This window comes from Dasypus novemcinctus, chromosome 25 (genome assembly GCF_030445035.2).
Source record: "Dasypus novemcinctus isolate mDasNov1 chromosome 25, mDasNov1.1.hap2, whole genome shotgun sequence".
Lineage (NCBI taxonomy): Eukaryota > Metazoa > Chordata > Mammalia > Cingulata > Dasypodidae > Dasypus > Dasypus novemcinctus.
The window spans coordinates 45,926,095-45,953,436 of record NC_080697.1 but is presented as its reverse complement, the minus strand read 5'-3'; the positions used below and the strand labels follow the sequence as shown (position 1 = coordinate 45,953,436).

The window sequence follows — 27,342 nt, the reverse complement described above, 5'->3', positions numbered from 1 at the left end:
AAATTTGGAAGGGTAAGGGGTCCTGAATAGCTAGGAACTTCATAAAAAGGAAAAGCAGACCCTCATCTCCAGGCTTTAAATCATATTACCGAGTTATAGTGGTAAAAACAGTGTAGTCCTGGCATAAAGACAGACACATAGACCAATGAAACCAAATTTATGGTTCAGAAACAGACTTTCACATGTATGGCCAAGTGATTTTTGACTAGCCTGTTAAACCCACATAGCTTGGGCAGAACAGTCCATTAAACAAATGGTGCTCAAAGAATTGGATATCCATAGCTGAAAGAAGGAAAGAGGACTCCTATCTCACACTTTATACAAAAATTAACTCAAAATGGATCAAAAACCTAAAAATAAAAGCAAGAACCATAAAACTTCTAGAAGAAATTTTGGGAAAATATCTTCAAGACCTGGTGGTAGGTGGTGGATTCTCAAAGGAGATAACAGGAGGACAGAGATGGACTACTGATGCTTAATGTATGTAGAAGTTTTAAGAAGCTTTACTGTAAAAGTGTAGAAATGTATAGAGTAGATGGTATCACATAGTAAGTAACAGCTATTTTATAAATGGGGACGTGGCTGAAAATGGTAGTCTACGTATGTAAAGGCCAATTGACAGAATGCTAGAGAATAATCTAGGAACTGAATAGCACAGTAAACCAAGAGGTGGATAAGAATTGTGGCTGATAGTATAGATGCAAGAGTGTCCTTTGTGAGCTAGAGCAAATGTACATCACTACTGCATGGTGTTGGGAATGTGGAGAAGCATGGGAAAAATACAATTAGAGTGACCTATGGACTGTGGTTAGCAGTAATAATATAATATTCTTGCATCTATGTGAAAGATGTACTGTGTTGATAATGGGGTAGTATGGAAAACGTGAGCCAAATGTACACTATGGACATGGTAACAATCAGACGATATTATCTTACCTGTAGCAAATGTTCCACCAGCATGTAGTGTGTTGATGAAGGGGTGTTATTTGGGAATTCTGCACATGTGCATGAATTTTGTAAGTTTACATCTTCTGTCATAAAAAATATATTTAAAAAATAATAGGATGGGATGGGGGAAAAACACACCAAATATAAGGACTATGACTAGTAGTAAGATTTTGACAATATTCTTTCATAATTTGTAACAAACATCTCACAAGGCAAGGTGTTGGTGGAGGGTTGATATATGGGACCCCTGTATGATGTTATGCATGTTTGCTTTGTAAGTTCACAACTTTCACTATACACTTAATTGTGTATGTATGTTCATATATAAATGATATAAAAATAATAGGGTTGGCTGGGGGAAAAATACTGTGGTTAGTAGTAATAGTTTGACAGTGTTCTTTAATCATTTGTTATAAAAAGGTTTAACAAACAATGCAAGTTATTAGTGGTAGGGTGAGTTATGAGTCCTGTATGATGTCATATGTTTGCTTTGTAAGTTCACAACTATTAATATACACTTATTGTTTATGGATATTTATGGAGTGATATACTTCAATAAATTAAAAAAATGAAAAGAAAAATCGAGTATCAACACACAATCCATCTCCCCAGAACCTACCTAGAGTCAAAGGATTTGTAATATGCCAGTTTGTACAAAAATAATTGGGATTTTTGCCAAATTTTCTTACTTTTAGGAAATACTGTACAGGAAAGCAGTAACTCAGCGTTTCTGGGCTACTCCAATTCTACACATTCTCAAGAAATGGACTGGCCCTTGGTCAGCTCCTGTAAGATGAACTCTGAGCCCCTAGAACATTCTGCCAGTGTTTTTGAATACTTGAGGCTGTAGTCCACAGTTTATACTGATAAATGATTAATAGTGAATAACTTGCTTTGGGGAACTAGATTCTGAGTAGCTGAGGTCATGCAGGTGCTGCAGGCTACCGTGACTGCTCCCCAATAAAAAACTTTGGCCACCAAGGCTTGGGTGCTTTCCTTGTTGACAACACTTCACCATATTGTTAACATATTATTGCTGGGAGCATTGTGTCCATGCAACTTCACTGGGAGAGAACTCCAAAAATCTGCACCTAGTTTCTCCTGGACTTTGCCCCATGTGATTTTTTAAATCTGTATCCTTTCATTATAATAAACCACAACCATGACTATAACAGCATTTGAGTCCTGAGTACTTCTAGCAAATCATTGAGCCTGAGGGTGGTTTGGGGACCACTGACACATACTTCTTTCACATTCCTTAAATCAGCTCACATTTTACAGAAACTGTACATTCGAGATATGTTTTAACATCTATTAAACAGATAGTTTACTCTTACTGTTTTGATGGGAAAATATACTAGGACTAGTCATGATTCTCATTTCTTCAATATAGAGATATGCAGGTTGCACTTAAAATGTGTTGTTACAACTATGGTCCACCAGAAATGGAAAAGAAAGCCTCATGTACCTCTCCAAAGACAAGACATGTTTAAGAATTCCAGTAACTCTGTTAGGGACAGAACAGGCTATCTTTGGTTAATAAAGCTTGTTCTTTGTTTTTTAAGCATTTAACTGTGTTGGCATTTGGTTAAGATCATGGGTCAACTTGGGCAGGTTATGGTGTCCAGTTGTTTGCTCAAGTGAGCACTGGCCTGAATGTTACTGAGGATGTATCAGTAAATTGATTGCATCTGTGGCAGATTACATCTACAAACAACTGAGATTACCTTCAAGAAGAGAAGTCCCATTCAATCAGTTGAAAGGCTTGAAAGGGGGATGATTTCAGCAGTTGCAGAGAATTTCCATCTACTTCAGCCTGCCAGCTTCCCCTGGGGAATTCACTGAAAATCCTCACTGGAGTTCCCAGCTGGCTGCCTGTCCTACAGAAATTGGACTTGCCCATCCCCCCGGTTGCATAAGACAACTCTTACAAAAACTGCATTATTTCATTTATTTCCTGTCAGCTGTTTCCTTAGAGAATCCTAATATACTAACATGAATCCCTACTCATTAAAACTTTTAATTTTGCTAACTTCTCAATTTTTTTTCTAAAGGGAATGTTAATCATCCCTAGTCACTTTATTTCTCACAATAAATTAATCATTCAGGTTTTTATACTGCTTATTTGATATGTGTAAATCTGTGTCTGAGTTGATTTTCTTCCTTTGATAGCAACAAAATTGAATTTCTCAGTTTGTAAAGCTTAGTACCAGCTCCTGGACCAAAGTGACCCACCAATTTGAAGCTGGAGGTGATGTCATGGGTAATCTGTTAAATTTACAGTAAAATTTAAAACAAATATAGAATTTTGGATCAAAGAAAAGTGTACTATATGTTATTAAGGATATGGCATTAAGGTGTTACAAGCTTGGAATGTGCAAAACATTTTTTAATCTTGAATCTCCATTTGTTTTGTTTATAGATACACAATAAAAACATTTGCTTCACTTTAACAGATCACAGAATCTCTAACATATTCTTTTTATGTTTATAGAAAATAGTTTTTATAGTTTGTGGTTTATCACAAACTTTCGAAGTGGGATTAACAGTCTTCACACAAGTTACTGAAAAGTTTGTTGACAATTTTGGCTTGTAGGATTTTCCCTAGTAGTGAGGACAACAAAATATTAACATCTCTTAATGCTGCAATTTAAGCCACTGAATATGAATTTATTAAACAGTAAAAACGAGTGAAGTTTGTTTTTGTGAGATAGACCTGAAGTGCCCTTCATTTCCCTGCTCCAAAATATAAAAAGGAAACAAAACAAAAAGACCTCATGCCAGGTTCATACATTGATATAAGCAATTAACACCATAAACAAAGTTAAGACAAAGTTAACAATACTGTTACGTTATTTTTCAGAGTAAAACAGATGGTCCCATATGAAACATTCAAAATAATTTATGGACAGTGAAAACCTTAGTGACAATTTACAATATCTACAAGTTTCTCTTTTATTAGCTAAATCAACTATATCATAGCTGCCTTTAACAATTCCAAGACTAGAATTTCATTATCTTAAACAATTTCTTATTCCAGTTTTTATTACATACATCAAAAAGGTCTGAGAGGTGTGGAACAAATTTACAGTGGCAGAGCTCCACATTAACACAGCATTATCATCTACCACTCTTGTATATTCATATTGTAATTTTAACATAACAGGTCCAAGTTGATTGTATATTCTGTGAAATCAACTTGTGATATACTGAACTGTTCTGAACACATACCATTAAACATCCTGAATTGGTAATCCTCTAAAATGTTAAATTAAGCAAGCAATACTTGACAAATTAGGTAAGCAATACTCGATAAAAAATCTTATGTTTAAAATGTGACTTAACACTGGAGTGCTATTTTTTAAGGTACTTTTTTATATTCAGTATAAAAGTTAAACAAATCAAGAATTGTAAAAATTTAACACTAAAATTTCCAGTGGAGTTTTCAAGAAAATTCTATCAACTCACTTCTAAAAGATAAATCAAAACTCAGGAAGTAGATTCTCTACTGAGAACACTTAAATTATTTATAAAGTGTTACGTATCTGAATTTTGAAATTTATTTTTATAATCAAAGAAAGTGTCAACTTTTAAACTGCTAAATATAAATTCTTTCATTTAGACTTTTTTTTTTGAAATCTGAGTACATTCTACTTTGAGGGAAAAAATCCTGTTAAAATTAAAACCACCATTTCCAAACCATTTTTTTAAACCAAAATCAAGACCCAGTATAATTTGCTTTATTGAACACTGTATTTTTAAAAATTTGGATCTCTATTCAAATCCTGTCATTCTCTAGTTATGGTATGCGATTTGAAAGGAACCAGCTTACTATATATGAATTATTTGATAAAGTAAATATTACAAAGTCATATTTATACCTGTTCTAATAAAACTGATAACACTGTGTTCTTGAGCAACCGAAGTATAGGAAAACAAAACATGAAACTTTGGAAGAATTATCATAAACCTTTCCTATTTCTCATAATATTCTATTAGTTTAAAAGGATAAAATAATCAAAAGGACTCATTCAGCATGTTCTTTTCCATAGAATTTTGACTTGAATGGCTTCCATTATATCTTAACATTTTAGCTGTAATGAAAAAGTGAAGTAGGCTCTTTCATTTTGTTTTGACAGGGCCTAGACTGTATGTATGTTTACAGAGACCTAACCTCATAAGAATTGGTTCATTAAGTTGAAATGTTGGACCTGCCACCATGGAGACGCCGCCGCCCCTCTGGGGCCAAGTTGGCCCACGTGGACGGAGGTATCAGAGATTGAACCCGGGACTTCATACATGGGAGGGCTAGCTGTGAAAGAGAGAACATTTCCTGTGACAAGAAAGAAGTAAAGATCCTGGGTGTCAACACAGCTATGAGTTACTGGGCAATATCAGAATCCTCAGAATGGGCTCAGTGTATTTTTGAAAATATGACAAGGAATTTAATTCCAGTGATTTATGAATATACAAAAGAAAACTTATTCTTCCCATTCAATCTGGTTGAATATCTGCCTGATGATTTTCATCCTAGTCCAGATTTTTATGGCATTGCTTGGAAACCTGTTGCTTACTTGGGAATTGCTACATTTGCCATTTTCATCTCTTACTATGTGCTTGCTGTAAAGCATCAAATACATGAAGCCAATGTATAGCAAATGATGGTGACAATCAAGAATTGCATGGAGGAAAACACTAAAATTCTAGAAAATCTATCCCATTGGGAAAAAACGATAAGTGAATCAAAGGAATGGATTCAAGACATGAAGAAGAGCAATGACAGCCTGTCCAATGAAGTAACCAACTTAAGGTTAACATCAAAACCCTGGAAGAGAAAAATGAAACACTGACTGACATTCTTGAGCAGACACAATTATTCCTACAGAATGAGAGGCTTCAGAATGCCAACAGGCAGGACTTGGTTAATATGGCTGCAAGGGGGCCCCCTCCTTTCCCAGGACCACCCTTCATGCACTACCCCATGGGATGCCCACCACCACCACTGCTGAGATGCTGGCCACCTCCTCCGCCCTGGGGGCCTCTCAGACCTCCCCCACCACTTCACCCTCCACCATGTGAACAATTATATTGACACTTGAAGAGACCCTCAACAGTGGTCAGCAGGCTGAGGCCGTTAGAAAGCTAGAAAAGGTGTCAGAGCTGCCGTAATGCCTGAAGGCTTTCCCTGTCCCATCCTGCTCCCTCCCTCCTTCATCTTTCCTAGGTGCTTTCCTAATAAAACTTTTGCTATCATCCTAAAAAAAAAAAAAAAGTTGAAATGTAACATTTTTTCAAGACTTTGCTTCAAGTCTTTTTAACAAGGTTTTTCTAGTCCAGAGCTTCTCAGCCTTGGCACTATTGACATGATGGGCTGGATGATCCTTTGTCGTGGGGACAGTCCTGTGCACTGTACTGTGTTCCAACAGCATCCCCTGGCTAAGCCCACTGATGCCAATATCACCCACCAGTCATGACAATCAAGTATGTCTTCAGACACTGCCAAATGTTCCCTGGAGACAAAAATCACCCTTGGTTGAGAACTACTGCTGCAGACTAGAAAACACAACATGATAAATAGGTAATGGTGCCCACAAGTAGAACATCATTTGATATTTATAACAATTTAACATTTCTACATCAATTTAACATTTTATAATGAACACTAACTACATAAACAATGTGAAGTAATCAGCAAATTATGAAAGGCTCTGATTAGAAAATATTTATAGTTTAACTAGAAATACCACATTCTAAATATAGATCTATGTTTAATAAATCTCCTGATTGATGTTAGTGTTTGTTTTAAAAACCAACTTTAGTGTGTGTTCTATCACTGTGGATTTCACAATAAAAGAATATATAACCTTTACAAAACATGAATCATTTGCTAAAAAATTATGCCTAGAACATGTGTATTTTAACATTGGAAACAATGGTGAAGGAAAAAAAAAATCTAACATACAATATCCAAAAGTGATTGTTACATTATTCTTCTTTTCTTCTCCTCTTCTTTCTTTTTCTTTTCTCCTGCAAATTCCTCAGGTCAATCATTACATTCAAAGTCTTACATACCCACATAATCTAAAAACAAACATTTTGAGACATGTTTAGAATTGAAAAACATATACTTAAAGACAACTAAAACTCAAAAGTCTTCAATATACATACCACAATGATCATGGCATTGAGGAGAAGTGGAGCTGAAAATACTATAGAAATGAACATCCCTCTCGAATCAAAATACTGGTGTTTTGAAAATAACCTGTTTTAAGAAAAAAGTAAAAATTATTTGGCTTAACAAAAAAAAGTGTTTTTAGTAACTTTTTCTCTATTTAACAAGACTTTGGAGAAACCTCATGTCAATGAAGATGGAATTTTCCTGCCCCCATCACTGATCCTACCCCTCAGATCTTTTATAACCTCTACTTCCTTATCCACAATCTTAAGTTCATTATGAAGAAAATATAATAGATAAATGATTAAAAAATAAATAGTCCTTTAACAGAGCACAGGGAAGATGGTAGGGAGAGGAATATTAATCTAATGATTTTTTAAGGCAAAATAAATATTTGTACACAATAAGATACTCTAAACTAGAGAAAATTTATATTAACTGTAACATGCTACTAATTTGAAATTCCTAAAAAGCTTGAATAGTGTCAATTATATTTTATAAATGATAAAATAATAATTTACATTTTACTCTATAGTTTCGTTAAGTGGATACTATGACAGACACTTTCATCTTAAGTCTCACAACTTCTGAAGTAGATATTACTATCTCTTTTTACAGGTGAGGAGAAGTCAGACTCAGAAATGTTATATAATTTCAACTTGCCCAAAGGTATGAAGCAAGTAACAGGCAGAGACAGGATTTCTATTTAGGTAATATTCTATCAGTAACAAACACAGGAAACATGCTGAACCATAGTTAACAATACTTAACAACTCATGAACTCAGTGGCAAGAAGTTATTGAATACCTACAATGCACCAGTCACGAGCACTGAGGTTACAGTAGTGAATAGAAAAGACAAAATCTCTGATTAGAGTTTATATTCTAATAGAGGTAGAAGGGAGGAGTCACATAAGAGATCAAAATAGGCATGCTGTGATTATTACAGAGGAAATAAAGGAAGGAAAGGGGAGAGAGTACATGAGTGTAGGGTGCTTTTTAAAAGGGTGATCAGGGAAGGCTTCATGCCATTTAAGCAATGATTTGAAAGCCACATAGACATCAGCGCACAGCAGCACGGGTACTGTGGCTAGGACAGAGGGAACCAGAGAGTTAGTAGTAGGAGATAAGAGGAAATAGAAAAAGGCCAGACCCTGAAGGGATTGGAAATAAAAGTGCTATGAACTGCACTCCCTGCCTACATGACAAAGGCTGAAAGGGACTGGGACAAGGGTGACTAGGGATACTATTTAGGACACTGCTATAACCCATGCGCAAAAAAATGTAGGCTAGGGTGTTGGTGGTGAAGGCACTGGAAAATGGATGGATTCATGATTTATTTTAAATAGGATTTTCTGAAGAATTTTTGCACGTGTAAGGTCTTTGGCCTAAGAAACTGGAATGGTAAGCTGCCATTAACAAACATAGAGTAGAATGTTTTGGGGGTACATCTTTGGAAAAGGAATACACGGGGCGGGGGAGGGGGTATGAAAAAGGGAGGGAGGGAAGGAAGAAAGGAAGGAAGGAAGGTAGAAGAAAGGGTGGAAGGAAGGGTAGAAGGAAGGAAAGAAGGACGGAAGGAAGGGTGGAAGGAAGGGTGGCCAAGGAAAAAGGAAGAAATCAGAAAGTATATTCTAGAAACCAGGTGAATTAAACATTCTGAGGGAGAGATTAACTGTATCAATTTTGCTATACAATCAAGTAAAACATGGACTGAGAATCATTTTATTTAGTAATACAGAAAGCATTTTTTTGAGGAGAGGAAGCAGTAAAAGCCCAAACGGAATGGGTTCCAAAGAAAATGGGAAAACAACGGAAAACATGAATATAGACAAACTTTCAAGTCTTATTTTAAAAGGAACCCGAGCTATGGGGGAAGTAGCTGAATCAAGAGGGTATTTTTAAGACAAAAAAAACTACAGTAGGTAGTTATGCTGATGGGGATGGTTTAGTAGAGGGAAATACTGATGATGCAGAGAGAAGTGTGCTACATTCATGTCTTTGAATATGAGAGCAGGTAAGACCCAGTGCACAAGGAAACAAGTTGGTCTTCGATGGGAACATAGTAAGCACAGCCCAATAGGAGAAATGCAGAACAGATGAACATAAATGAAGGTAGGAAGCATACATTCTTCTCAGATTCCTTCTATATTCTCATTGATAAAGAAGCTGAGAATAATGAGAAATTAGAGATTTGAGAGAGAGGAGGAGATGCTTTAAATAGTCATATAGGGTATTAACAAATGATCCAAGGGTCAGCATACTTTTTCTGTGAAGGGCCAGAAAGTAAAAATTCAGGCTCTGTGGGCTAAAAGGCAATGTCCTCAATTATTTCTTGCCAAAAGGCTAACAGCTTTTTCTTTTCTTTTTTTCTTTCTAAACATCTTACATTTAAAGCCATACAAAACCAGTTGTGGGCCATTATTTGCAAACCCCAATCAAAAGAAATGTTCTAGGTCTTCTGTCTGCAAAAAAAGTCTGACCTGACATGAAAGAGCAAAAATTAAGCCTTATTATTTAGAACGATTGTGTGGTTTTTACCCAAAAACATTCATACAGATTTAGATGAGAAAAATGAAGTTGGGGGTACAAGCAAAAAGAATAATTATAATGACAGACTGGGAATCTAAATTGGATAATGAGTGAAGGGTAAGGCACAAGCAATATGATATGGTCAATGGGTTATACATCCTACTGGGGTAGAAAATTAATGGAAGACATCAGTAAAAGGGAATAAGCTGTTAAGATAGGAAGTGGTGGTTCAAGTGGGAAGCTTAAAACTGAAATTACAAAGGAGGTGATGGAAAGGTCTAGGATAAGATATGGACACAGTAGTGAGTAGTGATTTTTAGAGAAACAGCAGGTTAAGGAACTGAAAATCCATTGTACTGGAAAGATAAAGTGCTGCAAAGAATAATAGTATGTCTTCAAGGAGGAAGGGATTTACAGGTCATGTGAATAACAAGTAGGGATAGCAGAGACATATTCCAGAGAATATGGAGAAGGTTATTAGGGAGGAGAGACGGGGAAGAGTGGTCTCAAAGAGGCACCACTTTCTGTTTGAATCGTTAAACTGATGGAGTTCTTTCTAAAATGTCACATTTTTATTCTGCAACTAAAATTACTTTAAAACGGCTCATTAAATTCTCTCGCATTCCTGCCATTAACTGTACCAAAATACATCGTACAGCTGGAATTGTTCAGTCATAAAAGATTATGCCGTTCTTAAAACATTTAAGAAACTGTCTCTAAGCTAAAACCCATCAATGCAAATGTGCTTCAATTTTTGCTTGGCTTCAATTATTTCATTTATTTTGTTTCTTCTCTTGAGTCTTATTCCCTATATGCAATATTCCTTTGTTACACTATTGTTACACTATTGTTGCACATACTTCCTAAAATACAATAAAAATTCAAAGGAAATTAATTTTACCTCCAATTCATTGCAGCTACTTCGTTGATATATTCAGCACAATAGACTAAAATTACTGAGAAGACAAAAATCAGATGTTATAATTTAAATGAAATTATTAATCATTCTAGAAAAAAATACATTCTTTACAACAGAATATTTAATATAAACTTAATAGAATAGCAAGACTTTATGAGTAAATTCCATTTTAGATATGAGACATAAAATATTATAAAACTATAAAGTTATAGGACCTATTCATTTAATAGAAAAGAAAAAGAATACAAGTTAAAGATCACGATGGTCATGGTCAGAACCATGTAAAGTACTTAGCAGCAGAGTAATAAATCAATTTTGGACTCAAATCAAGCTAGCACTATTTTGGCAAAGTAGAATTTCCTATATAACACAAGTCATAATTTAGTCATATAAAACACTGTGTAGCAGAATTCCAAGAACTATGAGACTAAGAGTTTAACATTTCAGATTTTTAACCTCAGATATATGTATAACAGGCACTACACTTGCAAGACTGTTACTGAGATATTCTCAAAAGGTATGGATAGCAGCTAGTAATGTTGGAAGCACAGAAATGGAGAAGGATGACAAACATGTCAATAATAAGATCAACAGTAACAAAGGCAGCCAACACTTACTGAGTATCTAAGTATCTTTTCTGAGCTTTATTTGAATGATCTCATTTAATTCCCACATGTCTACTTAAAGAGGAACTACAATTATCCCCAGAGCATAGCAAAGTTAAGTGACTTGCCCAAAATCACACAGCTAATTCAAGAGTAATGCTGATCTTCATATCTAGGAAATAATGTCTGCAAAGCCAGCATACTTAACCACCACACACTGCTAAAAATTAAAGAATATGATACAGCAAATTTAAAAACTTGATGCTTTAATTTCTATTATTAATTTCTCTGCTAAATTAAAATGCGCAAATCCTCTCACTCTTCTTGACCCAAATCAAAGAGCAGATTAAACTAGGGGTGAACGATCTCTTGAATACCTCCACTCATGAATGGTCCTGATGAAGTATAAATAAAGAAAAAGGGGGAAAAAAAAAAGGGTGAAAAGGGAAAAGAAAAACAAGAAATAATATAAAGGGAAAGGTGTAGAGTGGGAGAAAGGCAGTAATTTCTTCAGATGATGTTCCCCAATTCATAACCTAATAGAGTGAGAAGTATAGAGCAGGGCTGTCCTATTGTGAATGCTGACCATGTCACTTTGTAGTTTTATGTTCTTGAGAGTGAGTTAACTTTTCTGTGTGTTTCATTTGTAAAAGGAGAGAAAATAATATCCAACTCTTAATCTGAGAATTGAGTTACATGTAAAAGCACTTAGAACTGTGTGTATTATTACCCAAGTCTGAAAGCAGTCATCCTCTCTTCATCCTAGAAGAATAACAAACCCATATATACTAAAGTTTAAAAATTGTTTCAAATATATTAGTTCCTTTGATCAGTCTATAATATCTCTTCAACGTTTCTCTCAGGGCCTTTGTACATCTTATTTCTTCTGTGACATATACTTGCTGTCTAGCTAATTACTTATTTCCGTTTTAGACCTCAATTTAAATGTTACTGCAGCAAGTTAAATCAGGGCCCCCTTCTGAGCCATTTATTGTGCTCCTGAAGTTTCCTGCATAACACTCATCTTCACAGTTTATAACAATGCTTTTAGTTGTGTGATTACTTCCTGAAGGCTGAGCTCTAGAAGGCTAAAGAGTCATGTCTATTTTGTTTACCTTGCACTGCTCAGCACACACTTGATAAAAAGTTCTTGTACAAAGAAATGAAAACAACAACTCGAACTCTTATTTGTTCAGTACTGCTTCTGTAATACAAACTCTCCTGTACTTGTGGAATTTCCCATGTTGCACATTGCCAGCAGACTAATCTCATTTATGATTAGCTGTTGTGTTTTGTTAAATTACTATGCAAAAATCTTCAGTCTGCCCTTGGAGGTCCTACCCCACCCTCTCCACCTAAGCACATTTTTAATCCAACATCAGAAATACTTAACTCTTGGAGGATTGGTGGTTTTTCTGACATCTGATCGCACTCATCATTGATTTATATTCATCTCCTCCTCTGTATATCAGCTGTTGCTACCCTCCTGCCCTCATTCTATGTGTCTTCTCCCAGGATATTATTCCTGGACCAGATTATCTGTTCCTCTATCTCTTCTTATTAAAATTTTATTTACACTTCATACCTTTATTTTATCCTTGCACTTTCTCAACCACTCCACCCAACTATTTCCTTCTCTAAATTCCTGTAGTCCTTATCTTTAAAACTGATATAGTTGATAAATTATTTTATGCATAGAACTTTCCTTCCTAGTTAGCATTTTTTTCTCCCAGAGCAAGTAGCTCATTAAGCATAAAGAGGAAAACACCTGAATAAAAGAGAGTATTACACTGAACTTTTCTTTTTCATGCAACTGGCATTTAGCACCCATTTCTGGCACACAGTCAGCGGTTAATAGATTCCTTCAAATTCAATACAAGAGTTACTGAATAATTACAGGTCCCAAGATTAAATCTGGGAGTGGTCTAAAAATCAAAGTAGAACACATGATAAAAAGGTAGATTTTGTAAAAAATATTTACATATTTTAAAAATATGAGAGTATAAAATATCACATCACATAGCAATCTAAGTCACATAATTTTAAATAATTCTACTCACCTAGGCATAGAAAATGCCCAATCTGTAGTTTATAACTTTGGGATGAGAAACAAGTGAGCAGCAGGCAGAGAACATGGAAGAGAACAAGTCCTATCAACCATGGTTCAGTCCAGTCTGTCTGCTGTAAGTACAAAACATTAGAAATTCACCATTGTCTATTAATAAAAGGAGACCATAGCTTTAAGGTCTTCTACAGAGCACGCTCAAGGATCAGACCAAAAAGTTAGCGCCCCTGGACAACTGAGCAATGCACCCAGAGTGGTACTCACAAAGAAACAGAGGGAAAAAAAGAGAAGGAAAGGGAGGACAGAAATAGGAATCCACTCTACATTGTGATCAATGCAGAGTGAATATTTTAAAAGATATATCACTGATTTAATCTCCAAGCACATACAGAATTATGTTAGTACTTGCCTATTTATTGAACAGTTTTAGAGCTGGATAACTCTTAATTGATCATTCATCCTATTATGTGATGAGGAAGGGGAGTTGAGGCTCAGAGAGGTTAGGTGACTTGTTCAAGGTGATGCACCTGGTTAATCCCAAGGTTAAAACAAGAATTCATATTTTAAGCTCCTTTAGGCTAGTACTTGGGGTCCTGAAAAATCTGACCCAATCAGAATTTGGACAATTCGTTCTTCTCCAGGCCTTTTTGCTATACACCCAACACTCCAAATAGTGAACTTCCCAGTCGTCTTGGTGTTACAGGGTTCACTCCACCTGAATGTTGTTCTCTAATCTCTAGAAACACTAACCTCCAGAGAGCCCTTTAATCCTTCTTGACGCTCTGTCGCGCCATCCTCCCCCCCTCCCCCCCCGAAAAGCTAAACGTGTTGTCTACGCGGCTGCCTCCCGCAGAACCTTACGGGCACCTGACTGCCGTTGACCGCTCGCTACTGCGTACCAGAGCTAGTTCATTGAATACCTGCGTCCACAGCAGGACCAGGCGACAGGTAAGCCTCCAAGAACTTGGCCAACAGAAGAATTCAACAGGTTTCCCCTCAGCTGGCCAATGAATGAACTAAGGCCCCAGAGGGCACAGGCGTGGGGGGGCCCCGGGCAGCCCCACGCCGGGCGCCAGGCCCGCAGGCCGCCAGGGGTCATCCCGCAGCGACCGGCCCTTCTCCCACCTGGAGGACACGCTAGGCCCCACCCGGGTCCGCGAGGCGGGCGCCTTGCGCGCGCAGGGCAACCGCAGCCCCGGCGCGAGCACTCCGGAGCCCGCGCGACGCGAACCGCGCGGGACCCGTCCCCCAACGCTCGGCTTCACCCCGCCCTCCCCCGCGGCCGTAGGAGGACAGGGAATCCGCAGTACCGTGATCATCGAGGGAATGCTGATGGGGAAGGCCGACACCGAGAACGCCGACGGCATCTTAGCGGTCAGCACCGCCCACTTCCCGCCCCGCCTCTCCGGGACTCCCGCCCGCAGCGCCGCAGGGCCCTCCTTCTCGCGAGATCCCCGCTGCCAGCGAAGTCGGTACAGATCTCGCGGGATTACGTCGCGTTCAAAACCAAAGTGAAACTCTCTCCTGCGTTCTCTCCTTTTTGACTTGCATTTGTACGGGCGTTGAGATTCTTTCCCTTTTTCCGCCCTTGCTTCCTCTGGTGGGCGAAGGCTGGACGTTGGTTTGGGAGAGAGTGTGGAGGCTGTTTCTGCGCGTCTAGGGGTGTTTGCAGTTTTGTTTCCAACCTCTTTTTCTGAGGTGGCACCCTCCAAAGTTGACAGTGGCCATGCATCACAGTTTCAGGAAGCTGCTCTTGGGGGGCCGGGGAAGCAAGGTCTCCGTGCTCCTCTAACTCTTTAAGGTGCCATTCTGGTTAGAGATGCTAGAAAGTGCCGTCCTGTTTTACCTATTTGTTGAGTAAGGGATAGAGAAATTAAAAATGAATATCTATTGGGGATCATTTCTCACTTTTTAAAAGTAATTAGAGGTAATTTAGGAAAGCATATGTACATTTTATGATATGAAGTTCAAGAAGTACTTATTACGTATGCAAACAGGATGGCAAGAATGTGGTGACATGTAATCTTGTTTTATATACATACTCATAATTCTTTTTTCTTTTAACGAGTGCTTTAGACTAGCTGTTTCCACTTTACAGTATGCAGTGGAAACTGCCCTTTTCATCATTGAGTTGCCTTTGCACACTGCATTAGTTGCTTTCCCAAAATCTATCCACTTCCTATGTTGTAGAATTTGCAAGAGGTTCAATTATTTGCATATAGAGAGGTCAGGACTCAGGAATGATTTTGAGAAGGAAAAATGCTTTATTGCTGGCTGGCTGGACTTGGGAGCTTCCTGTTGCAAAACCTGAGCCCTAAACAAGACTTTCAGAGTTTATTTTATACAGAGAGTAAAGGTTAAATTGTCCTTTTGTTTCAGTTTTCAATAGGCTTGAATTAGCATATATATCTTCCACATCTTAGGTAAGCTTTTAGCATGGAGTACAGACATTCTAGATAAGCTTTTAGCATATTTGGTTTGCATTTTCCCTGAATACTTAAAGTTTATAGACCTTGCATTGTTCAACTGTTTCCTGGGACTGGAGTCCTTGCCAGGGTCACCAAGGGCAGGACTGCAGCCTTTTATCATCCCACACCCACAAGTCACAGATAGTTTAGGTTATCTCTTAAGAGACAAAGAGCCTCCCACCCAAAGCCCATATCACCTACCCCATCCTAATAATAACCAGGTTTTTATTCTAGTAAATATCCCTTTCCCAACCCAGCCTGTGTTTTAGTGCTGTGCTTATCAAATGTGTATATACATTCCTTGGGAATATTATTGAAAATGAAGGTTCTGATTGAATAGGTCTGGTGCGGGAGCCTGAATTTGTGCCTTTCTAACAAGTGCCCCAGTGATGATGATACCGCTAGTCCAGAGACGCACTTCGAGAAGAAGATAGGCATTTGGGGATACTCACCCTTCTCTCGCCTCTATTGCTTCTAGCTAATTAGGGTATTCTGAATTCACTTGCCAGTGTGTTATTAAAGCAACCAAGTTTCAGTTCAATCAACACTTGACTTTCCTCTGCCAGGGATCCTGTCAGATATGGATATGTGACTATCTTTAGACTAATGAAACTTACTTGTGGGTTTTAGGAGATACATTTCCTTGCAGTTATGGGAGAGCTGCTTAAACATTCTTCTCTTCTTTTGGGTAGGATTGAATGAGAATATTTAATAATGATGGTGGAGTGGGTGTAGCTCAGTGGTTTGAGTGCCTGCTTCCCAGGTATGAAGTCCAGGTGTTCAATCTCCCCCTCCTCCCAAAAAAGGACAACTGCAGCTACCCCCCCCCCCCACACACACACCCCAAGATCAGGTAAACTAGGCTGAGTTTAAATCTGGCACAAGAAAGCAAAGCAGAAAAGTTGAAAGAAAATGGGTTCTTTGTGGCGTTCCTGAACTACTGAATCAAACTAAAGTGGAAGTCAGGTCTTGTTCTTGTACTTTATAGTTAAATATACTGAAAACATCCACATTATTGTTTAAACCAATATGAATTGGGTTTTCTGTTGCTGACCAAAAAAAAAAAATATTTGAAACAACTTCCATATCCAATGAATTAGCAAGTCCTGTCAATTCTATTTCCAACATGTATTAAGTCTCTCCAGTTTTCTCCATCCCCACTATAATTCTTATCTATTCCTTGGCTACAATAGCCTAAGAAGAGGTCCAATGAAACAAAGTCCATTGTTTTTAAAATAAAATCCAGGGGGAGAGTGTAAACTACAATGTAAACTATAATCCATGGTGTGCAGCAGTACTCTAAAATGTTTTCACCAAAAGCAATGAATGTGCCACAATGATGAAAGAGGTTGTTGATGTGGTAGAAGAGGAGGGGGTGGGTGCAGGATATGTGGGAACGTCTAGTATTTTTTAATGCAACATTTTTTGTGATCTAAGTATCTTCAAAAAAATACAATTAAAAAACTAATCAAAAAATAAAAAAATAAATTAAATTAGATAAAAAATAAAACCTAGACTCTTTTCTGTGACCTATACACAGTACTGAGGGTGGCTCCTGCTTGCATCTTCAGCTATATCTCGACCATTTCCCCCCTTCTGCCACATTTATGTCTTTTCTTTTCTCAGCTATGTTAGTCTCTACCATGTCACTAAGATTTGAGTCTATGGTCCTCTGCATTTGAGTTGTTACTTCTCACTTCAAATATCACCTCTTCAGGAAGGCCTTCTTCTCTGACCAACCTATTTAAAATGTCCTTCCTTAGTAAATCAGTATCTTATCACTAGGTATATTCTCTTAATGACACCCATATATGTAACTATCTTGTTTGTTTATTTGCCTTTTTTCCATGTATTTTTCCATATACTTTTTTTTTAACTGTTTACTCTTTTTTTTTTTAAATATTTATTTATTTAATTCCCCCCTCCCCCCAGTTGTCTGTTCTCGGTGTCTATTTGCTGCGTCTTGTTTCTTTGTCCGCTTCTGTTGTCGTCACAGGAAGTGTGGGGCTACGCGGGGGACACCCCTGCGTGGGGCGGCACTCCTTGCGCACATCAGCACTGCGCATGGGCCAGCTCCACACGGATCAAGGAGGCCCGGGGTTTGAACCGCGGACCTCCCATGTGGTAGACGGACGCCCTAACCACTGGGCCAAGTTCGTTTCCCTGTTGTTTACTCTTAACATGTAAGCCCCATAAGGAAAAAAACCAACTCTGTTTTTCTCTGTGCTGCATGCTTAGTTTCTAGCATGTACCTAACATACAGTAATAAGAACACTATAAATATTTATTGAATAAATTCGTGAGTCAACTTATGAATGAATTATTACTCGTTTGCAGAACTTTGGGTGAAAGTGCCCTTGAAATCTTCTACACTAGTCATTATTTTTAAAATGAGAACTATGAAGTATCTTTTTAAGTTTTCCTTTCATTTGGTGTACTTGTTTTTCCCATTTCTTTATTAGTTAACTTTGGTAACCCATATATGTCCAGAAAACATATAGTTGGAAATTTCTTGGCCTAAGTTTCACATTATTTTATTTTACTTTAATCTTTATTAATTTTATCATTTCTAGCAGTGTTTAGTCTCATTTTCTTCATTGCAGTTGTCAAAGAATCAGTTTTTGGATTTTTGGCTATCTCTTCACTTTACAATTTATGTACTGCTTTTATATTGTCTAGGTTTCTCTCTATTTGGTAAATTACTTGTTATTTTGCTAATTTAGTCTAATGATTAGTTCATTTATTATCTTTCTCATTTTGTAATGAATACATTTAAAACATAAAGTTTTATCAAAATAGTGCTTTGCCTATATTTCACAGGATTTACTATTTAGTGTTCTCATTCTCATTTATTTTTTAAGTAATTTGTTTATATTTTGATTTCTTTAAAATTTTTCAACTAGATAGTTTGTGGAAGCTATAATTTTATTAATTTCTCATTGTATTGAACTAATTTAAGTGAATGTGTGCTATGTGTTTTTTGCTTTTGTTTGAGCTTTCTTTGTGGCTTAATGTATAACTTTTGTTGAGGTACATGCTTATTACAAAATTTTTTAAAATTCTGTTTTTGGATATTAAAATTTGGATACAAAAAAGTTATATATTTTTAAGATTGCAATATCTTTATTTTAATTTATTTTTACCTATTAATATATTTTAAAAGTACAGTGAATTATTTTTCCATGCAAATGGATTTGCAAAATACTGTTTGTATTACTATCATTTTTTATTTTATATTTTGGAGCTTATGTTAATAATTTTATAAGTTTCATATTTTCTTGAGGTATTGTAAGTTTTGTCCACATGAAATATGACTTTGTCTTATTGAACACTTTTCACTTTGAATTCAACTTTGAAAAATAATATTTCTGCATTTTACTTTTTTCCTTAGTGTTGCATCTTTTTCCTTTGCAGTGTATCATGTACATACATTTATTTTCAAAAGTTAAGTAATTTAATTAGATACATCTCTTCTAAGAAAATTTTAGCTTTATTTTAATGTTATAGTTGGGATTGGTGGGTTTTGTGGTGGGTGGCTGTGTATGTATATGTTTGTGAGTAACCAATCTGAGAATATATGTTATAATTGGGAAATTTAATGTATCTCATTTATTGTCATTTGGCTATTTCTTCATCATTTTAATGTTTCCATTTTGGCACTTAAAAAATCCCCTGCCCCTTACTCTTGCTTTGTTAATTACTTTAGTTATATTCCATTTTATAAATATCTCTACCCAACATTGGAGATTTAAAAATTAAAATGCCTACTTTTATTAATATGTGAATTATTAAATTCATTTAATTTTATCACATTTATTTTACTTAAAATATTTTAGCAATTCTGCATAAAGTCCTAGTGAGTGTATATTTTTTCATTTATTTTAGTGTTCCAGAATTTCCCTGAGTGTTGATCTTTTTTTTTCATACTGCTAAATATCCTTTACTTCATTTTTGCTTCAGTGATTATTTTCTCTTCTCTGTTCTCTTTGTTCTCACTTCATGAATGTGTTAGTCAGTCTTCTTCTCTGTTTTTTAGCTATCTTTCAAAATATCTTTGTATTTTTGCTGCATTTGGGAAAATCGCCTTGCTTGGCATACATGCTCATTATCATGTTTTTCTCTTCTGTTCATTGTTTTTCATCTCTGTAATATATTTTAAAGATAGAATATAAACTACAGTGTAAACTATAACACATGCTGTGTAGAATTGCTCCAAAATGTATTCATCAAATGCAGTGAATGTGCCACACTAATGAAAGTAGTTGTTGCTGTGGGAGGAGTGGGGGCAGGGTGGGCTGTGGGGTATATGGGAACCTCTCATATTTTTTAACCCAATGTAACATTTTGTGTAATCTATGAATCTTAAAAAAAGAGAGAGAATAAAAATTTTAAAAAAAAATATTAAGTTCTTCATGTCTTAGGCTTGTGAGGTCCAATATGGCAATAAGTAGTGGATATTGGGTCTTCAATGTGACTATTGCCAGGTGGTAATGACATTTTTTATATATTTGCTAAATAAAAAAATGATAAAGTTAAAAAAAATTTCAGTGGTTATATGTTTACATTATCAGGAATTCTATTTTGTTCCTGTTTTTATGAAATGATTGACATGTATCTATTTTTCTATTATCTTTATTTGGAAATTTGATTATATTTATTTTTTAAGTCTTCTAGTTGCTCTACTAACTTAATTTTATTGGGTATTAGTTTTTCTATTTGTTGTGCTTAGTACATGCCGTTAATGCTGTTTATTTTCTTGTAATTTTTGTTTTTTATTGGCACTGCACTCTTCTTTATATTTGAAGATTCCTGTTTTCCATTTTGCTGGTTCTCTTTTTATTAACCATAGCCTGTCTCTGGATAACCAGCTTTGTAGGTCTCTTTCATCTTTCCTTTCATACCACTCCACTCCCAGATTTCCGAAGTCTTCCCAACTGATCTTTCCTCCATCTCCTTAATAGTCTAACTTGTATTTGTTCTCCAAATGGTTAAAATTTGTTTCTTCAGGAAGCCTTCTCTAACTACCTCAGTCTCCAGTGATACCCTGTCTTTTGAATTCCAAGAACATATGTATTCTATAGTATAAAACTGTATTGTCCTTTGCAGCAGCTGCTAGCCACAGGTAGCTGCTGAATACTTGACATACAGCTGCTCTAAACTAAAATTTGCCTTAAAAGTGAAATAAACCACAGATATCAAAGACAGTAAAAAATATAAAATATATCATGAATAATTTTATTATATTGATTATATGTCAAAATGATAATATTTTGGATATATTGGGCTAAATAAAATATAGTATTAGAATTAATTTCATCTCTTTTCCTTTATTAATATGGCCACTAGAAAATTTAAAATTATAGATAGGATCACATATAGATCTGATATGAATGAAGAAACACCAATTTTGGCTATTTCTAAAATAGTTTCCCAAATTGTCATCCTCTGTACAAATAATTCATGTACAATAGATTTTCAAGAGCTATATTGGCGGGTAAAAATATTTGTAAACTATAATGTGTTATACAAATTAAAATTATGAATATAATTTTCTTGCTCTACAATCAGCTTGAATTGTTATATTACTCAGGCTCCAGAAGGAAGCAGAATTTACTCAATATGGTTTTCAGGAATAGACAATAACAGAAGGACTAATTATAGATGTGTGAGCAGAAATGAGGGAGCAGGAAAGGAAAGGTGAGACATCCAGAGATGAGCAAGCTCAGGAAAGCATCATGACTCTTAAGGCTGAAGGGAGGGGGGAAGCTAGCACTGTTATCAGAGCCCAGTAAACACTTAGAGCTATGATGGAGGGGCCATCCGGCACAAGACTTAGACTTGGGAGAAGTATCTCCTGGGGTAGAGTTGGCATGAAAACAGGGAGTGTGCTTGGAAGAAATATCATTTTTCCATTTTCCTCCTGCCCTCTGATATCCTTCCTGGGCCCTCCTTTTATCTAAACCCACCCACAAGTAAGCCAGCAGTGAGGCTGGAAGATGAAGCCCACAGAAGTAAGCCTGCTGCAACACAAAACAAGGCAGAGAAAGATGAATGGCTCTGAGGTGGAAAAAGCAAATGGAGGCTAAGGAGTACAATCTACCTCTCTAGGCATTTACTGTTTATTTTTACTCTTATTCAACTAAAGAAACTCCTATTACCCAAATAGTATAAATACCAAGACTCATTAGGCAATTATGTTTCATGGTGATGTCAATTATGTTATGTGACCATCAGGGAGCCAACTGTGTCATCATATATCAGAAGTTCTCTTCAAACAAGATAGAAATAGAGGAGGGATAAAACAATCAGATACTATGAAATATGCAGAGTTGTTACAATTCTTAGTTCTGTAGTTGGACATGAGGAAGCTGAAGGTCCTTTCATAACTTTCTTTTTTACCCCATATTCCCTGTTCCACTTACCCTTGGACCCTTGGCCAGTGTTGACTGCCTGGTTAAATAACCCGAAACACCATTCACGAAGTATCTGTGTCTCTTCCAGACCTGTCTTTTAGTGGGTTGCTAAGTTTTTCACTGACCTTCATTATTGAACATATAAGAGTAAGGAGGTGTGTAGTGAATCATCCAGTTTCTATGCATAGTTCTTCATGCCTTTATGTAGCAGCAAACCAACTTCTCCTTAGAAATAGGGGTCAAATCCTTTCTCTGGTTTGTCAGTTCAGCTAGCGTGGGGAGCCAAAATGACCAGGAGGATAGTCTTAGCTTTCATGTTCCCCAGGAAAGCATTATTTCTTTAGTGATTATTACTACTACCTACGAAGGCTAAGATTCCAATAAGAAGTAAAAATTCTAGCTAACAACATGACCGAGACTGCACAGTTCCATCAGTTCTGTTTGTTTCTAGTTAATTAAGTATATGGTAAGACCAGGGAATTCTAGAGTCTGAGCCCATTTAATCACTTCTTTTGCCTTAAAATGAATATCTTAGAAATTTTGGTATATGAGATACCAAAATAGTGAATAAATCATTTTGTAAATCCATGGATGACAGAGCTTACAGAAAAATTGAGGACAGGAAAGGCACATCCAAATTCAGCATACATAATCTACTTGAGGACAAACTACTGCTTCATCCATGGTGAAAAGGGTTTAATAAATAAAACTGATTCTCCATGTCACTGGTAACACAACCCCATCTATCCAAATTAAGGATGATAATATCTAGCTGATGACCCTCTGCCTCCATTATTGGGCAATGGTGTCATATAAGGATTTAGTACTGACCTTTGCTTTTGGCAGGTGTGACATATCAGTATTTGTATCCAAGTAAGTCTTGGCGAGGGGATATGTATACTTTTGATCCCATGCATAGCCCCCATCCCTGCTACTGTGGCCACTTTCCTCTTAAGACTTGGAGCAGTCACTGCTGTACCTTGAGAAAAACTGACTGACATCCACAGATTAGGTCCACCCCTGGGGAAGTCATCCACTACCCTGACCTGAGCAATTGGTTTCCCCCCGAGACTGGGCATGATGGGATCTCTTCCCCTGCTCTATTGGACCCATTGTGCTGTGTAAGTAATAAAGCAGTCATTTGCTGAAAGTTGTTGTTGTGACTGAGCCTGTGTTTCAACAACACACCGTATAGCAGCACCCCACAGGTCCTGATTATTAAGTGCCTCCTCTTCAGTGAGTACCCTGAAAAGGCACGTGCAGTCTATATAAGTATCTTCATGCTCTGTACTAATTCTGAGAGATCCAACCAGATGCCTCTCTATTGCGCTTCCCTTTCAACATTGTAAAAAACCTTGTCTACTCTAAGTTCCTACCAGCCAGCCAATTTGTAAACTACTCCAAATGATTGGTATAAATCTCCATCTAGAACCTCTTTTCTTGCTTTTTTTTTTTTAAAGATTTATTTATTTATTTATCCCCCCCCCCCCCCCCCCCCCGTTGTCTGTTCTTGGTGTCTATTTGCTGCGTCTTGTTTCTTTGTCCGCTTCTGTTGTCATCAGCGGCAGGAGAAGTGTGGGCGGCGCCATTCCTGGGCAGGCTGCTCTTTCTTTTCACGCTGGGCGGCTCTCCTCACGGCTGCACTCCTTGGCGTGGGGCTCCCCCACGCGGGGGACTCCCTTGCGTGGCACGGCACTCCTTGCGCGCATCAGCGCTGCACAAGGCCAGCTCCACACAGGTCAAGGAGGCCCGGGGTTTGAACCGCGGACCTCCCATATGGTAGACGGACGCCCTAACCACTGGGCCAAAGTCCGTTTCCCTCTTTTCTTGCATTAAATGCATAAGCATATGTACTAGGTACTTGATTTTCTGCTTAATATGATTTCTCTTCACCACTGTGTTTCAGGGTCTTTCAAAGTGGGACTGAAATGAACCTCCAACCACTACCAGCTGGAGACAGTATATCCTCAGACCAATCTGTAAACCAGGCCAGTAATTTTACATCTTCTGTTAACAAACCACAGGAATATCCCATAAGACCATTGGTGTGGTTTGAAGGAAATTCAGTGAGAAGCAAGAGGTATCACGTACTCTGCCACCTGTACCTGCAATTCATGTATGCCTTTTGGATCTTCCTTGAGCCCAGTCTTGTATATCCCATTTCCCTTAAAAGAGAACTGCTCTTCTGTGTCCTTACCTTATGATAAGATGGATCAGAAAGCATCACATTCAAATTATTTCAGTCCTATGGTCAGGCTTTTAGTCTCTACCAGAAGCAAGTCAAAACCTGTTTCTCAAAGGAAGTTGAATTGGCAGCACAAAAAGTCATGGCTTTATTCCAAAGTTGAGGAGTCTACATTCTGATTCTCTCTGGGGCTTGCCATATCTCCTAGAGAACTTTCAAGTATCTTTGGTACCATTAGACATTGCTTGTTCTTGTCCTTTCTGAGAGTGATCACCAGGTCATTAACTGTATACCAGATACCAAGGGCTATTGCTATTTACTCAATAAAAGTATCACATCTGGAACAGCAGCTGCCATTGATGCCACACCTATGAGTCACATTTTCCACATTTCAGCCAGCTCTTCTGTTGGCCAAAAGTGGACTTAAAAGGAGAGTGTGACAAGAATCAGCACTTCTGCATCCTCCAAGTCATTGATGCTGACACGAAACTCTAATTGCTATTGCTTTTGGTTTGCTATTTTGGTGGTGGTGGTGGTGGGATTATAGTCCCAGGGGCTTCCATTTAGCCCTTTCTATTATAATACCACTGACTCCAGAGGTCAAGGATCCAATTGGAGACAGAGACTTCTTCAAGTTACAAGTATATCTATTTCCAATATTCACTCAGAAACCGGGCAATTGTTTTAGTTTGCTAAAAGCTGCCAAGGCAATATATCAGAAGTGGTTTGGCTTTTACAATGGGGATTTATTAGTTTAAAAGCTTACAATATCCAGGCCAAGAAAAATGTCCAAATTAAGTCTTCATCAGGAGATGCTTTCTCCCTGAGCTGCAGCTGTGGGTGATCAGGCACATGGTAGGGCACAATGGCAGTGTCTGCTGGTCTCTGCCTTCTCCAGGCTCCCCTGCTTTCAGCTTCTGCCTTCAGTGGTCTCCCTTCAGCTCCTCTGCTCTGCTAATTTCAGCTTCTGGTTTCCAGGGCCTTTTCTCTGAGCCCCTAAGAGTTTCTCTCTGTGTCTTTTCATGTTTATCCCATTTATAAAGGACTCCAGTAAGAGAATTAAGACCCACTCTTGGTCATGCAATTTAATCAAAAGAATTTAAACAACTCCATCTATAATAGTTTTACATGAACAGGAATGGATTAGCTCTAAGGACATGATCTCATGGGGTCCATCCAGGTTCAACATCTCACAAGAAACTACAGGATGGGTCTCTGTGCTCATTAGACCAACCAGACTTATGGTCAGACAGGTGTGGGCCAAGACTTTGTCCATTACCTGACCTCCTAAAGTGTTCCATTCTAACTAGTGTACCAGGATAGAGTTTCATGTCTCCAGGGATTACCATTCACTCAGGTCAGCAACCAATAACCCTGGAGAGGGTCTGGACACCCTGACAAATAGACACAGGGACATCTTGGGAAACATTTAAAATAAGGTTCTTGGTATATACTTGTAGCATATTGCAGGAACTTTCCTTCTTCCTGACCTTTCCTTACCCTAATCCCCATCAAAAGTCTCTGATTCTATATATGGTGAGATAAAGAACTAAGAACTGAATAAGAGGCCATTATTTCCCACCGTTGTTACTAGAGTTAATTTTCTGCTCATCAGTGTGGGAATTTTTCTAGTTATTTAGTTCAAGCAAGGCCTTGGTATACTACCTAGATATTTTATCCCTAAAGACACTGTCATCATTTGTGCACTGCCAGGTGCCCCAGGGCCAGAACTCTTGTTGACATTCGGTTCTTGTGGCTTCTTATGATAATTGGATCTACTTAAAGTTAATTGCTGCCACTGACCTTCTCCTCTCTGCGACCCCTTTATTCCCATTAAAATTATGAAGCTCAGTAGCATAGTTTGTGGAATGCCACAGGTTCATCCCTTGGTTCCTGAGGATTTTGGGTGACTTCGCACATTATTTCCTCACCTCTTGATTCCTGGTTCATTGCATTCTCCCTCTGTGCTGCAACATTTTGACACTGGTGTGAAATCTAGTTTTTCTTTTAATTTCTACAATGGATTTTGCAATAGAGCATTCAAGGGCAATGCAGATTTTGTTTAACTTTTCATAGTAGAAACTAAAGAAGGGTTTACGTTTCCTGCAAACACATGAATAGACTATATAGACATGGATATTCTCAAAACACTCACAGTTTGCTTCATCAGTTTGTAATTTCACTATCTCCTCAGACATGTTCTTTCCTATTCTTGCTCCTCACTCATCTTGCTTCTTACCTATTCTTCTCCCTTCCCTATTTTCCTCTTCCTTTTTATAAACAACACTGTCCTCCCTTCATCTGAAACAGAGTTCTAAGCTTTCTTCTCTTAAGACTTTAAAATAAAATAAAACAAAATAGGGAAGAGGGCTTATTCTTTTTTTTTTAAGATTTATTTTTTTTTATTTCTCCCCACCTCCTCATTGTTTTACCCTTGCTGCGTCTCTTTGTCTTCCTTCTTTCTTTGGGAGGCACCAGGAACTGAATCTGGTACCTCAGATGTGGGGTGGAGGAACCTAGTCACTTGACCCACCTCCACTCCCTGCTTTATTGTATCTCTCATTATGGTTTCCTCCGTGTGTCTCTTGTTGCGTCAGCTTGTTGCGTCTGCTTGCTGCGCCTACCCGTCATGTCAGTTCACTGTCTCGCTTGTCTTTTATGAGGCACCAGGAACCTCTGCCCCCTGCTTTTGTGTTTCTCATTTTTCTTCTTGTGTCTCTTGTTGTGTCATGTTGGTGCACCACCTTGCTGCACCTGCCTACCATGCCAGCTCGCTGTCTTCTTTAGAAGGCTCTGGGAACCAAACCAGGGACTCTCATGTGGTAGGTGGGAGTTCAATCGCTTGAGCCACATCCACTTCCTGAGGGCTTACTTTTTATTCCTAGCATTCATGAAATGCCTTTAAAAGGAGATCTAATGAATAGGATATTTCCCCACTTCCCTGGAGAGACTGATAACTAAGTGTAAAAGTAATCAGATTTTCTTATTTTTCTCTATCTCTTCAATATATCTCTCTTCAATAATAGTTTTTTA

At 37.5% G+C, this 27,342-nt stretch overlaps 1 protein-coding gene and 1 long non-coding RNA gene across 4 annotated transcripts in view; one reads left to right on the top strand and one right to left on the bottom strand.

The window, feature by feature from the left end:
- Positions 1–3,319: 3,319 nt before the first annotated feature.
- Positions 3,320–14,705, bottom strand: TMEM18 (transmembrane protein 18). Of its 3 annotated transcripts, none has more exons than XM_004461314.5 (6): positions 14,554–14,641; positions 13,239–13,359; positions 10,556–10,610; positions 7,117–7,210; positions 6,911–7,029; positions 3,320–6,501 (listed from the first exon to the last, which is right to left on the bottom strand). In XM_004461314.5, the coding sequence occupies exons 1-5, from the start codon at positions 14,608–14,610 to the stop codon at positions 6,934–6,936; spliced, it is 423 nt and encodes a 140-aa protein (XP_004461371.1). In that variant the 5' UTR covers positions 14,611–14,641; the 3' UTR covers positions 3,320–6,501; positions 6,911–6,933. The 3 variants fall into 3 exon arrangements, with proteins under 3 accessions (XP_004461371.1, XP_058143960.1, XP_004461370.1); XM_058287977.2 differs by having other exon boundaries at positions 3,320–6,458; XM_004461313.4 differs by having other exon boundaries at positions 3,320–7,029; positions 14,554–14,705.
- The window catches only part of LOC131276006 (uncharacterized), a 31,592-nt gene continuing 18,216 nt past the window's right edge, over positions 13,967–27,342 (top strand). Inside the window, exons 1-2 of the long non-coding RNA XR_009183480.1 lie at positions 13,967–14,191; positions 14,532–14,715. This is a non-coding gene — a long non-coding RNA (uncharacterized lncRNA). The remainder of the gene's footprint in view (positions 14,192–14,531; positions 14,716–27,342) is intronic.